A 15,819-nucleotide genomic window follows, 5' to 3' on the forward strand; every position below is an offset into this window, starting at 1 on the left:
ACTTGAGTATCTTCATTAATTTCTGTCAAACGTTGTCAGTTTTCATCTGTATTAATATGGATACATTTTGCACAAACATTTCTCGTATCCTTTTGGCATAAGTATATACTTAGGTGGAACACTATACACGTAACCACATATAAAAATATTTATATATCTATGCATATATATTTTTACATATATATAAAATTTATATATAATTATGTGGTAACCTATATATTTTATGATTTTGAAACATGCTCTACCATTACTTTTCTCACTGCCATTGAAATGAAAGAGAGCTGCTTCAGATGGAGAACCATTTTCTCCTGAAAGAAATTAAGTCTTTAGAAAATGTTTGATGTAACATTTAAAAATGAAGACAAGTACTGTACCATAGGCAGCCAATATAGCATTGGTCCAATTGCATAGATCACTACAAGAATTAATGCACAAGAGATAAGGCAAGCCACCTAAAAATAAACAAACAAGAAAAGCACATCATTCAGTCTAACTGAAAAATTAAAATCTGTCAAAAGAGCTACTGATCAAATATTGTAGACAAAGTCAAGAACAAGATGTTGGAGATCCTGGTTCTTAGAGTATCTACAGATTGCAGGTGCATATAATTTCAGTTTTAATCTCTGGTGATTACCTTCAGCCAACTCCAGTGAAAATATTGAAATGGATATCTGTATTTGTGTTTGACCTTGATGTCATTATACAGACACAAACCACAGCATGACTTATACAATCAGCTATTAAATATTGTGTGTTTTTGTGCAATAACTCATTTCACAATATTCACAGCACTCACTGGTATTCTGTAATGTATTCACAGTAAGGTACCCGATGGCAAAACTTTGTCATAGCGTTGAACAAAAATTCTGTATGGAGAACTATGCCGTTATCTTTGCACAAGAGAAGCTTTGTACTTTTACTGGGATCAACACTAAAAGGAAACTATTGTGTTAAGTCAGTAACCATCACTGATTCTCATGTTAGCATCTATGTATTTTACTATAGAAAATGCAGTAGCAAATTATAATTTTATATTAAAAATGACACTTAATGCAGGCAATGTGAATCAAGATAAGCGTGGTCAAATTTTTCTTCACAGTATTAAATTATATTGATCTGATGGAAAATTACTGTAAAATAGTAGTCTCCTACTCAACTCCTACTGATCATAAAGCAGAGTACTTCAGGCCTCATTAAGATACAGCCCAGATTCACAGAAGGTCTTTGATGATAAGTAGACAGATGCTCACTTTATTTTTGTATTGATAAAATGTTTCTTTACTAAAATAATTAGGTTTCATTTTAACAGACAAGTTGTTAAAAACAAAAACAGACAATTTGTTAAAATACTAGAAAAAGCCATGGTTTACTTAAAAAATACCATCAAGGACTGTTTACAGAAGAGACACAAAATCTGGTGGTAGAGTCATAAGAAACTTTTCCTTCTCCCCACCTCCCCCTAAAGCAAAAAAAAAAAGTGTTGATTCTGCCTCAAGGACACTTTTCAGCCCATGAGAGTCCACCACTTCTGTTTTCTCCTAGGGAAAGAGAGCAGTGAAGAGTAAATGACATCACTGAATCCAAGTATAGTCTTTGGAGAAAAAGGGGCTCTTCAGAGCTTTTGCAAGGCTCTTCACATTTTCCTCATGACACATTTCAAATTAAACTGACTTCTTCTGTCTACTCAAAGCAACCCTTACGTAAGATCACAGGCAAAAGAAGACCAACGTTTATTACTGATATTCTTCTCATCTACTCATTCTGCCCAAATAGACCCAAAAGAAGAAAGTTGAGCTGATGTGTTGCTTTCCAAAAAGAAGGGGAAGAAAACAGGAGAGAGAATTTTAGGTGTATTGCATAACAAATTATTCTCATGGTGTTAATGCACAAGCACACTCTAATTTGTACATGCAGACTCCATTATAGTAGAAAACCACTGGATAGAACCTAGTGGATATTTGTTATTTTTACTGTGTTCTTCCTACCCTGACATCAAATCATGGTGGCTTCTTCTTCCATTCACAATATCACCTTCTATTATGGCCTTTGCTTATGTTCCCGCAACAAAGTGCTTGGAAATACTGGGCAGAGTCTTTCCTGCGGTACAGTGTTGTTTGTCACAGAAGTTGGAAGGTGCCAGAAAACTGAATATAGTTACTTAACGTCAAAGACCGCTGCTAGTAGCCTTAAGGTAACTCAGAGCTCAGCAGCTGCACATTATACCACTAAAAAAGGAAGACAGAAAAATGTTCTAATTTACCTATGTTATACCTTAGGATAAAAAAGCAGAGACATAACTGCATCGATTCTCCTGTGCCAAAGACACTCCTTGTTTGTGACCGAGTGCTAGATTTTTGATCACTTTTTATCCAGCACAGAAAATAAGCTGAGCAATTTTCAGAATTAAGGTCACAAGCACCCATGATTTACATCACTGTACATTTCCCCTCAACTCCGTGTGCCTTGGGTTACGTGCCTATGCCTTCAGGTTACCCTAAAGTTTCCTTAGAAGTAGCACGTGTAGTACAACTGAAATTTGGACAGAAAGGAAATGCACAGGTAATTGAAAAGGATGAGGGCAACAGCGTATGACATTGGATCCAACTCAGACTTGAAATAGACAAAAAAGTGGTAGCTAAATTATTTGAAAATAGATGCTTTTAAAAGATGGTTATTCGATAAGATAAACTATTCATTACTACTGATCTAGTTCAGAGTATTGTGTAGGTAAATTAGCAAATAATTAATATGTAGAGCTTTGAAATAAAGCATCGTATCCTTTTTCAGTCTTGTGGCATCTCCATGAGAAACAATTCCACACCGCGGTCAAAAAATAATCAGCACTTGCAGACTCTGCTTAGCCTCGTCAGTCATACCTTACAACCCTTTTGCTAGTAATATAACCCTTACACAAGGCAAGAACAACAGTCATAAAAGAATAATAGTGATTCAGCTCTAAAGGGCATAATATTTATAAGGTGTCTTAGACACCGAGTTTTTGGAGAAGGCGGGAGAGGTGGGATAGGTGGTGCCTGGAGCTGCCTGCAGGTGTCCTGGTTGGCGGGGCACAGAGGGTGCCAGTCATACGCCAAGGTCGCGGCCGCACAGTTTCTTTCCTCTCCTTTCACGGTCACGGTTCAGAAAGCTACCAAACTTGCACTGCCACAACGGTCATTTTGCTCAGTTGCTGCTCCTCTTTTCTGAGTTGCTGCAATAAGAACTTTTAGTTTTGGTTTCCAACAGTACGAAATAGCTAATATCTATCCTGAAAAAGCTGAATGTCATCTCCTTGGGCACAGGGCAAATCTACTGATGGACAGGGCATATGAACCATGCCACAAGGTACAAGTTGGCAGGTTACTTGGTTCTTTTAGGAGCAGCTCTTAAGGTTATTTTCACTTCATTCTGAAACTCAAATACAATCGCTAAATGAAATTTGCTTTTTGAAAAAACTTCAGTTTAGCCTGTACCATTAAATCCATTAAACGCCATTAGAGGGCACTTTTGTTACAGTGCTGACAATTCTGCATAAAACTGAAAGGGCTTATGTGCAGTTTCCTGGAGTCTGCGAAAGGACAAAACAAAACACCTAACTTTCTCACTGCCCCAAACTCTAAAGTTTATGTTGAATTAGATAGTTACAAATGAACAAGTAGAACCATTTACTTTTCCAGTAAAACATTTGCTGATTAGATGCAAATCCATGCAGATTGTTCAAAGTAACAGTGAAAAGTTATTTTCCAGGATACAGGAAAAGGGAGGATAGAAGAATGTAACAGATAAATCAGTACAAGTTCCAGTAAGAAGCATCACAGCCTTAATCGTCCTACTTACCTCAGTCTAACACATTACCTGTGTTCTGGCGCCCGTACTATATAAAAGCGCCGTACGTCCCATCGCTGCAGCACTTGGTATGCAAAAGAAAAATGAAGGAATCACGTTGCTGAGACCATGAGCCAAAAGCTCCTGCAAAGTTGTTAAAAAGAATATATAGGTTTTTTCCTATTTTTCTATCATTTCAATGCGTCTTGCTGGCAAAGTAGTTCCCCGCATAAATATCAGTAATGATAAAGAATGGTCATGCTTCGGGGGGGAAAATGTTACATATATACAGGATAAACGGTCTTTCAATGTATTGTATCTTCTCTTGACTCAGGCTTAACTTGAATAATACAGCTGCTGAACCAGATTCATCAAAAGCTGAAGGACATACATTATCTTCACAGAATAAATGGCACTGCTAATTTTTGAAGATGAGCTTCAGCCAAAACATTTACATCTTAATCCACATCTGCATTTTAACAGGCCAGGGTTTGCAGTAGTGGGATCTGGAGTGGGTCCAGATCATTTCTGGCTTGCCACTCTACTGAGAAAATGCCAGTCACTGATTTTCTTCTTTTAGGGTATGCTTCAGTGAAAGTGAAGTATGGTGGCAACACTACACTATATGCTATCTTTCGTTACAAATATCCTTTTTTTTGCCTTGCACATCTGCTTGCCACAGAGCAGAGGTGTATGTCTCGCCCCTGAATGCAGCACTGCTATATCAGCCCAGTGCCACTGTACTCCTCATGGCACGATGCAGCACTCTGCTTGCATCACTGACTGCCCTGGTTCCAATCAGTCCTATCGTGCTGATTTTTGCCCTTTGTTCCATTATTTTATGAAGACGTACTCATAGATTCCACCACCTCAGTAATTAGGCTGAGTGACATATTTCCTAAGGGTGCGGGAAGAAATACAGGTGTACGTGCTCCGTTAAGTGCCCTGAAGCACTACAGCCTATTGTCAGAAAGCCAGGCTTCTATTACATTCAAATAAAGCATTTTCCCTCCGCTCCCTATACCACATGGTCCCACAGCCTCAATAAAAATTAACGGCACAACATATTCCTTCTGAAAATTTTTTTAGAGACCTGACCAGACAAGAACATTTTCAACGTATTTTCCCCTGATAACAAGACTTGCAAAAGTCTTGTACTGATCATGCAGAATTGAGCTCTCTTGACAGGGTGTTCAAATAGGCCTCCAGCTGCAGAGCCAGCTGTTCTCCATTCAATCTTATGTCATCTATCCCAAACCCTTTAACAGAAAGGTGGAGACAGCATTTTAATCACACAGCATGATTACTAGCTAGAATCCTATCTAGAATTGAATGTTTCTTGCCATAGTGCTTGTATTATTATCTCCACAGATTTCCACTTGGCTTGAAATTACCCATCCTCTCCGACCAGCAGGAAGGTGGTCATAAGTAAACATCCCACTTTTATTTAAGTTTACCTATTACAAAGGGGAACTCTCCGTATAGGAAGTCCATATGGCTGCAAATTTGACAGTGCTGTCTGAACCCATCCAGCTTCTTTTATACAAATAAACCTTTACTTCAAAGGAGACTTCTACTTTGCACAAGCCTCATTTTATAACATCAGAGATGTCCTGGCTATAAGCACCTAACTTATTTTTAGAACTGCTCTGTTTCTTTAATCAGTGGCTGATTTAAAATCTTAGCTGGGTTTAAGAGCTCAGCTACCAGAAGAGAAGCAGTGTCTCATCTTAGAACACGAGAAAAACACCCGAATTGGTTGCTAGCTACACAGAATGGAGCTTTATGAGATTATCCCTAAGGATTTGCTTCTTCTCCAGGCATGGGTTCAACCAATGAGGAAGTTCTGCAGAGCAGATTTCGGCAAGATTTGAGTTTTACGGTAATTGCTGGAAGGCTTCATGATGACGTATGGAACTTTCCCTTTCCTACTGGGCATTAATCTATAATACATATTCAAAATGATGAAGCAATTTCAAGGCATAATGACAGGAAAGAGAAAGAGCCTTACCTGGTTGTCATCCACACAGTACTTGAACTTCTTAGCAGAGCCTTGGGCTAGAGCTAGTGATGCTACATAACCAACCAGAGCTACTCCAAAAGCTTCTGTGACTACTTGAGGCAGGACGTTCATGGGTGGTGCCCTTGGTGACGGTATCCTGTAAAAATAAAGACAGTCCTTTTTGCAAAGCCTTGTACACAGCCTCAATGTACCTGTAATTCACAAAAATACAAGAGAAATAACCTTTGCACACATAGCTAATTTTTTAAATACTTTACAAAGCAATTTTTCTCAATATTTTAGATTAATAAGATCACAGTTTATTGAGAACTGCAGGGGAGAACTTCTACAGGAAGATGAAACGATCTCAGGTGGAGTCTCCCATTTATAAATTACGATTTGAAAAATTACTAAAGCATCACTGTAAATTAACTCTACTACTGAGAAATATAATCAGCAATCATTCCCTAATTGTGTAATGGGAAATAAAAGAGATTCTACTGGCATTTTTTTCTTTTTTATAATTGGCTTTTTAAAGATTAAATTTAAGCAATTCAGTACTTTTGTAGGTTATGGGCAGTAGCTCACATTTATCTCATCTAGTTTTGGAGACCTTACTGAAATGCCTCCATTAAGAACTAAATCACCCGAGACCTTCTCTGTACTCCATGAAAAGGCTTCAATGTCTCCAGAGCTCACACCACCTAAGAGCAGAATTGTGCTCCTAAAGTTTCTAACACTCTCCACTGACAGGGCAATTAGATATTCCAAGTAAGTGCCTGAAAACATCCAGGAAGGATCCGTACCTGTACTTGTATTTGTCAGCGCTACAGAATATTAGCATGTCAAGTTAGACAGAAAATTAGCTTCTGATTAAAGCCGTGCCAATACAATTTAACAATATATAATATATATCAAAAATACATAACTTTGTTTTAACTTCAGGTTACCTGGCATGCAATTTGCCCTAAATAGCTCCAATTGTTTTCTTTCTCAGTAACTTCCCATATTTAATTTCTATTGATGCAGGCTTCCACACATGCAGTCTTTCTGTCTTGAACTGCCTAGAGCATATTTTGTGAAATTTAGGAAAACCCTACAATTTCCAACAGGGAGATTACACAACAGCTGCACTATCCTGTCTGCCTTACTAACCTTAGGCTTTGAATATTCTCCTCTAATATTTAATCTAATTTTTATTTCCAGCTAATTATATTGAAACTTTTTTGTCCTTCTCTTCAAGGTCATGGAGAAAATTAGATTGCCATCCTCTTTATAATATTTTACATATATGAAGATGAACAACATACCTCCAATCAGGTTTCTCTTCTAGATTAAAAACATTTAATTCATTCATTTTTGCTAAGAAAACACATTTGCTAAAATTATTGCATAAATGAGTGAAGAAGACTGAAGTGTAGCAATCTACAAGCCTTATCTGCTTGTAAGTCCTTTCCGCTACAATGACCCAAGGCAGCCTACAGAAACAGTAGAGAATGTTCAGCCTTGCTATTATACATCCATCAGCTTCATCAAGCATTTAGCACCCAATTTTTATCCCATAAAGTAATAAATTTGCCATGAAAATGTACAAGAAAGTCTGCATTTTTGTAATGATATCCATATAGACAAACCTTTTTAATGTGAGGCTGAACTGCAAGACACTATTTGAGGAGGACTGCAATGAACATCATAGATTTTTGCTGTTTCTTATTTCAGAAAACTCTTTTGACCTCTTCGTGTCTGTTCTCAGATGTATACACATTTAAAATCCACAAGCTAATAAAAAACACATTACCCTTCAGGAATGTGTCCCACAACTTCTAGCCCATAGACGTATTCCATATCAGCATAGTAGCAGGCAATGGAGGTAGCAATTATCTATGTGATTCAATACAGAAAAGATGTTCAGTTTCTATCACTTTTAGGTTCTCACATGATCCTTCTTACTGCAATACCAAAAAGTATTTATGCATTTACACTTACATCAATCTGGTAAGACAGGGCAAATTACATACATATAGATGTGAGGCAAAAGAAACTAAGATCTGGATGTACAAATTAATTTAGAAAGGAAGGATGAAGAAGGACTATAGTGGAATTTAGATGCTCTATCTTTATGAAACTAATCTATAAAGGTTTCTGAAAAGATGCAGGAAACTTGCCAATTGGCATTTAAAATGCCTCCGCCTAGCACACACCCCAGGTTACTGCCATTTTATATTCATGCAAACAACGTAAAGGAGTTCGTAATTCAGATGCTCCTGGCTCAGCTGATGTTCTCTGAGCACACCTAATCTAGATTAGAGCAGGAGGAAATGTGCCTGCCTCTCATATTTATGTTCCAGTGGGTAGAAATCTTGCTGAGATAGTGGAAAGTTTGACCCTGAGGAGGTTCAAACTCACTTTGCATACTTTTTATGAGATGAATACATAAATTCCAGAAGAACAGTCACAGGTTCCAGGCTATGATCCTAGGTTTGCTTGTACATTTTATCCAGTTTAATAGGCAACAGAAAAACAGATCTTAGAGCAGGGACCAGAACCACACTGCCTCCTTTTCCAGCATTTTGTCCAAGAAAAAAAATATTCATTTTGTTAATCATTCCTTCAACAAAAGAGCAATTGTGATAATCTACTCTGGAAAGCACCTGCCCTTCAAACTTGTTTATTTTCTGTTAGAGGTCGTCAGAAAAAGAGAAGAGTTCTGTCCTGGTGCTGGTAATTTGACCAGATCTTAATCCTTAACAGTAGGGATTTAGTGCTGTAGCTAACTTCAGTTTAGCTTGTGCTATGTGAAAGGAAAAGTGTAAGTAAAATTACAGAAAACAATAGCTTAGGTACTTAACTTTGTTGCTGATAAATAACAAGCAACATATAAATCACAACTATCCAGCATAAGACTTTTCTGGAGTTTATATATGCCAGTTATTTTTCATTTTCTGTTTCAAATTTCTTAAACTGTAACATTTTAGGCTTCATGTTCTTGTAATTATGTAAGAAATAGTAAACACATGAAAAATATTTTTACAAACTGGGAACGCATGTCATTTCTTTCTTAATTATTTAGCTAGTGTGTTTTCTGTTCTTGTATTTAACATACAGCCATGAAAATTAGCTATTCATTTAATAAATTGCAGGTGTGGCTGTGGGTAACTATAGACAACACAGTAAACTTCAGCAGATTAGTTGAACCACTGAAAGCTCTGTGAAACAAAAAGTCTGATATTTGATGTTATACTTACCAAAACCAGATCGATGGGAAGAACAACTTTAACGTTTCTTTTAAATTTCTCATTCAATTCTTTAACAAGAACAAGCACCACAATGCTCAGCAGGGACAGAAGTAAAGCCTCTACTTGAACTGATCTGATATTCTCAAATACGTAGGCATAAATCTACAGTGATTGAAATGAAAAACAAATAACAATCACAAACCACAAGACACATCACTCCGGCTCCCATGTTACGGCACATTCTAAACCATATCAGACATCTGGAATTATCCTTTATAGCTAAGTCAATACTCAGGAGCTGACTACTGGCATTCATACAACATTTTGCAGGCAAGACAATCATCAATTTATGCTAGCTAAAAATCTGTGGACTTCTGAAACACTCTCTAAATGTAGTGAATATTGGAATATGAAGAATACTATAAATTTCTATTAGTAGAAGCGAGCAGGAAAATTGTAGTAAATCCAGTATTTATTCTTTTCTTACTCAGTTTCATTAAATTCAGTGAGATGAACAAATCTCACACAAAAGATGTTGAGAAAGGCTTACATGTACAAAGAATTATTTTCAGTGTCTGTAGCTCATGACATACATTGATTCCAACAGTAAAAGCTACTTTGGGGGAAAAATTAAAAAAAAGGGGGGGAGGCATTGAGAGAAAGAGAGGAAAGAGAAAATCCCACAGTAGCTGTTTGGGAAGAGAAGTGACAGGTGTCTCCCGGAACGATCATCCTCTTGAGGCCAGCACAGCATGGAGTACACCCAAACACTTTTCCACAGTAACTGTATGGTTTCAACAGGACCAGCTCAATCTGCTGGTTGGTTGCTCCTGCTCATTACGCTAATAGTGCTCAGAGGAGCGTGCTTTGATCAGGTCCACATGTTGCATACACTAATTAGCTGTGAAGCTTTGTATGTGTATGTTATCGGCTATTTAAATGACTACTTAAATGACTAATGTTATCTGCTAAGCTCTGTTTCTTTCCTTGGCATAAGTTTGTAAGTTTAAAGCTACAAAGTGAGTGGTAAAAAGAGGGTAGAAGGAAAAAGGATGATTCACACATCAGTGGGACTCCTTCCCAGAGGAAACCCTTCCTAACCATGTGTGGGAATCTGTGGGCACACGGCTGTGAGGGTAAAGCACTTGGGGCCACAAGGTTAAAAGCAGTGCCACAGCAGGCTCCGGGATGTGGGAGAAAGACTACAGAACTGCAAGTGAAAGGCAGACTGCAGGGTGGAGAGAGATAGAGAAGAGAAAGGAGAGGAGAAAAAGGGGAGTTGCAGATGGGAGGCCCTTAGCATTACAAAGGTTAAGGCACTGTGCAACAGGACCTAAAACAGCGGGCAGTACAGTAAGGTTGGACCCAAGCTGAAGAAGGGGGCTGAATATAAGGAACCTGTGCAATAAGAACAGAAATATGGAATAGGAATAGAAAGACCTGTGATGATGAATAAAAGGGATCTATGATGATGAATAAAATATTCTAAGAGTATAAGTAGGCTTAGAAGAATGATTTTTCCTTCACTCCAGTATGGTTCATCTAATTATCAACAGAGTTCACCATCACTTCTTAGTTCAGAAATCACTGATCTTCTGCTGGCTTGGAACTATATCACTACTGTACAGGGAAAACTGTAATTTTAGTTCTTTTCTGAATCTGAGGATCTGGAAAACAAGATATAAATCAGTATGATAACAGAGAAATAGAAAACAATGAAAAAATTTGAAAAATTTTGCAAGTTCACTGGAATATTTAGCAGAGCTGAAGAAAGTTGAAGGCAACTTCTATCCAGAAAAATAGAGAAAAACTTACATGTCTGTCACACGGTACTTTCACATCTCATGAGTAATAGCAATGACTGCCTTAAGGAACAAAGAGACATGAACTTGGACATAATACATATGTTTACTAAAGCTGCAGGGAAAGAACAAGGTAAGCTCAGTCCCTTGAATTCCGCATTAAGGTTTTCAGAACTATTGTGTAGGCTGAAACGTAAACTGTATAGAGGAAGGACATTAAAATCTTGGCTGTAGATTTAGGCTGCATCACAAATAGCTTCTTTTTCAACCACAACATTAAGAATAATAAAAACAAGCAACTGAGGTCTGTGTTTTCTGTAGCAAAATCTATAGTCACTTTTCATGTATTTTAGTGATGCTTCTAGTTTTATCAAAACAGAGATTAATAATTTTCTTATCTATAGAATCTATTTTCAGATAAATTTGTAACAGTAACAAGATTTGACAGTTTGGAGCTTAAATATAGATATTTATACTAGACAGGAGAAAGTACTAGAAAAATTATCTTAGGAAACAACCCCATACTGGCAGAAGGAAGGTCAATATGATGATAAAAGATTTTTCCCACTGTTCCAGTTCTGTTATTCCTTAAAGAGACTACGCTCATTTTGAAGAATGAGTAAATAACAAAGTTAATAATAATTTTCCTCCCTTACCTTTTCTAATATTTTCATATTCTATTAGGAAAAAAAATAAAATTATACAAAAATGGTTACAGAATAAACAAGAGATATAATTTTCCTCATAAAAAGGGAGAGAAAAAGGGAAACCTTTGAAATACAATCTTTAAACTTTAGATTAAGGACATACAGTATAACACAGCACAAATGCTTCCTGGAACCTGGAAACATATCTTAAAATCAACTCAGAAATTATTGTCTGATCTTTGTAAATAATATGATCTATATATGTTATAAATCTGAAGAATAGTAATCAAACCACAGTTTTTAACCACATATTAGCCCACTGTAATCAGACAGTGTGGATTATATCCTGAGTAGCTTGGGACTACTTTTATACGCATAATTTCCCAAGAATGTATTTTCAAGGGAGCATAGGGCTTAGCTCAGTGCCAAGCAGAAGCTGTGATTAATTAGAATAAAAGAAGGCAATCTGGAAAACAATACTGCAGACCATCCACAAAATCACCAATGGCTAAATTAGATCTAAGATCAAGTGGTAAGAAAAGGGAAAAAATGAATTAATTCCTAATCATAGAAATCAAAGAGCTATCGGCTTTTTTGAAATGAATAGTGTCAGCATATGCTATTCACATTCATAGAGTTGAATTTAATTTTTGATAGACAAACTAAGACTTATGTTTGGGTGAACCAATATAATGTTAATCAAGGATTACCAAGAAACATGCATAAGTTTTAGAAATTCTTTCTTTACAAATTGAATAAAAAGAAGCAACTGTTCCTTCCATTTAATTTTTAAAAAAATATAGCCACATCTTCTAGACTTTTGTGGTAGCTCTGTCAGACTTTGTAACAACCACTTTTATAAAAAATAACCTACTGTTTTCTTTGGTGTTTCCATTCAAATCATACTCTATAATATGTACTCTACATCAGACAATAAGTGAAAAAGAACAGGTTTACCAACATTACATAGCTCATATGAGTTCAGTAGCACTAACAGCCCTATCCTCAAAGCACCACATTTCTAGAGAAGATATTGGAAATATCAGTGTTTGGTGTGCACTGAAACAAACCTGGCAATAATATATAAAGATTAAATCATTTGCAGCATCAGACTAAATAGCTTCCGTGGACTACTCTACTTCCAGGTAGCTGTCATCTGAAAACCTAAAAACATCCACCTCATAATATTAGGTGCAGGCAAAGCTAAATGTGCAGTTAACAAATACTATAACTATCTGTATATTATACAGTTCACATGTCATATTATCCATTCAGTTACTGTATTCATCACAGGTGAAAATGTAAATACAGAATATAAGCACCTCAGACTCAGGCTTGCAATAGCACTGATCCAGAATGTTTGAATGGGTATTTCTTAAATGAATGTTCATGAATGTTTTCTTCACAAATGTCATTATGAATTCTATATTTTAAATATTCAAGTTCATGTTTTGATGATGCACATATTGAAATAATTTACAAATTCTACAGCAGAGTTTAGGTTGATATTGCAGTGTACAAAGTAGTTTTTCATGTCATTACATAATTAACAAAACTAAAAGTTACAATAAAAGAAGTAGATACATTAAGAAGTTGAGCTGGTTGTCTCTTGCTTCTTATATTTTAATACCATTTTATAGCTATAGTTTATTGCTAGTGTAAAGATTTTTAATGGGAATGACATGACAATATTTGAGGAATCAGCGAACATTTCAGTGATCTTGATGTAAATTCGCAAATACGTGGAAAAAACAGTTTTCTAACTTTGGATACATACATATACAGATGCTGAATGCCACTGAAGTTTTACTATTCCCATGGGAAAACACTGGCCTTGAGTTCCGCTATATCTCTGCATATGTTCACAGGGTAACAATGCACACTGTACTGGTTTATATTCTAAAAAGAATGTCTATCCTGACACATTAATGAAATCCTCTGAGTTCCTTTTTAAAAAGTATACATGAAAACCTGAAAGATTAGTTCCAAAAATGACTATAGATGTTGAAGCAAACAGAAGAAGAAATAAAAGCAACAAATTAAATTAAATGCAACAAATACAACTTCAGAGTAGATGACCTTATTACATTTTGAAAAGTGTTTCTTTCTGATTGAAGATTATCCAGAAAACACAACCCACTGTGGGGGGAAAAAAAAAGATAACTACTATGAACTGTATAGGGAACAGACTGAAAAAAGAAGGGATGATAGTGGGAACATGAAGATTTTTTTAGCTGATTTACAACACAACCACAAGGATTTTGCAACAAACTTGCGACACAACCACAAAAGACCCCTTCTTCTGCAAAGTAGGTTTATTAAATTGCAGGGGTTCATTTTTTAGTGCTGGATTTTTTCAGAACTTGTGGAAGGATAAATATGTTGAAACATGGATAAATGGCAAACATTTTTTTCTTTCTTTGGATACTAAGTGAATCATGACAGCAGCTTTTCTCTAAGCTATTCCCTGTAAAAGTTAGACTTCGTATTTTTCTTCCCTAACCATTTCTCTTCTTCAGCTTTGATACATATCGTTCTGCCTGCCTTGACATTCCTCTTTGTAAAATCTCAACTGAAGCTTCAACATGCAGCTCAATTGCAGTGTTGCAAACTGCATATAAGAAAAATTAAATTTAATAAATTACAAAAACTATGTCTAAACAGAAAAATTCTGTAGGCTCTGTGCCACTGTGGTAGACTTGTTCTCCGCATATAAAGCTCACTTTTACATATTTAATTGTGATCTCACTTGTTTTAAAAGACTATGCTTCACTAGCTTGCTTTACTTTCAACTTTCTTATCACATTTTATTAACATCTTGCTTTGCAGACCAAGAGGCTGCCTGAGGCAAAATAGGCTTTGTGAGTGGGAGGTGGTTTGGAGTTGAGAAATATGAAAACATATAAGCAAAAATACCACTCTTTTTGGATTTCATGAATTTGCAGTAAAGAACATGTTGAAAGAGATTATGTCAAATCTGCCTTTCACTCTCTAGTTGCATGTGAACAATAACCTAATCTAGTTATTATAGTTTTTACATAAAAATATCACTACAGAAACAATAATTGTCAAAATCATTTTCTGATCCTTCTGATAGATGTACTGGATCTTATTAAAGCAATCTGTAAGTCTGAACAGACATGAGAAAACTTTAAAAAATACTTATATGGTACAATTATCACCTCTAAATATGGAGATACTGTATTTAGTATTCTTTTAAGTTGTACAAGGTTTCTAGATTTTTTATTTGTTTTTACACAAGTCTACGGAGCAATTCAGAATCTTAAAAAAGTCAAGAAAATTTGTCTTTGGAAGCTGTTCAAAAGGGCTTGGTTTCAAAAGTGAAGCAAAGGGCAAAAAACTTGTTTCAGATACTGTAAAAAATACAAGGGATATGGGAATATATTTTCTTCAAAGGATTTGTATGACCTCATTGATGATATCACCAGCATACTAACATGGAAATATTTCCTTATATCACTGATGTTCTTTATAATTGCTAATAATGTATGTTTTGATTGTGTCTTGGCTGCCATACTCAACACTAGTCATCTCTACAAGATGATAATATCCCTTTATGTATAGTCTCCGAGGAAATAACATGAAAAAAGGTTGGTCACGTTTTATATCAAGATGTTTTTATGAACAGGTTTTTAAAGGCTTAACAGATATTTTAATATATGATGAATCATTTCTAATAGTCTCCAAGCTGAACTAACTACTTATAAAAATGGCTATAACACTTTTCGTTATGCACTCACAACACATACTACTTACGTTTATCGCATGCCCCTTATTCTTTTTAATATATTAGTCCTGTAAAAAAGTTACCAATGGAATCTCTACATAAGGTGTTATACAATATATAAAATATTATAAAGAACAGTCTATAAGGCAACATCTTCTTATCACAGAGTTCATATTAACAAATTTCTGAAAATAATGGGGAAAAATAAGAGAGTGGAGTAACGCAAGAAAATATGGTCTGTATGTTTAAATAAGGTGTCCTACTTCAGGACGAACTAGATGAGGCCTCACTTCATCTGGTAACGAACTCACTAATTGCTATCAGTTGAATGTAAATATCACCTTAGCAAGTAAATATAATTTTATAATGAGGAAAATATCATTTAAACAGATACTATTATCATACCATTAATGGTTCTCCTAAGAGGTTATTCTCACAATACTGAAACTTAGAGTTTGCGAGAGTGAGTTATCTTAGAGAATATGTTCTCACTAATATATCTTTTAGGCAGTAAGATTACATACCTTTGCCCTTAAATATCTCAGTCAACAATATTTGCTTT

The 15,819-nt window shown here is 35.8% G+C and overlaps 1 protein-coding gene across 3 annotated transcripts in view; it reads right to left on the reverse strand.

Moving 5' to 3' along the window:
• SLC26A7 (solute carrier family 26 member 7) overlaps nt 1-15,819 on the reverse strand; it is a 103,367-nt gene that overhangs the window by 28,194 nt on the left and 59,354 nt on the right. For all 3 annotated transcript variants that reach the window (XM_068933061.1, XM_009676031.2, XM_068933062.1), the window contains exons 6-10: nt 9,070-9,222; nt 7,623-7,705; nt 5,834-5,981; nt 3,853-3,966; nt 375-452 (exon numbers count right to left, since the gene is read on the reverse strand). In XM_068933061.1, coding sequence (XP_068789162.1) covers nt 375-452; nt 3,853-3,966; nt 5,834-5,981; nt 7,623-7,705; nt 9,070-9,222 — 576 coding nt within the window. The remainder of the gene's footprint in view (nt 1-374; nt 453-3,852; nt 3,967-5,833; nt 5,982-7,622; nt 7,706-9,069; nt 9,223-15,819) is intronic.

Source organism: Struthio camelus, chromosome 2 (assembly GCF_040807025.1).
Source record: "Struthio camelus isolate bStrCam1 chromosome 2, bStrCam1.hap1, whole genome shotgun sequence".
Lineage (NCBI taxonomy): Eukaryota > Metazoa > Chordata > Aves > Struthioniformes > Struthionidae > Struthio > Struthio camelus.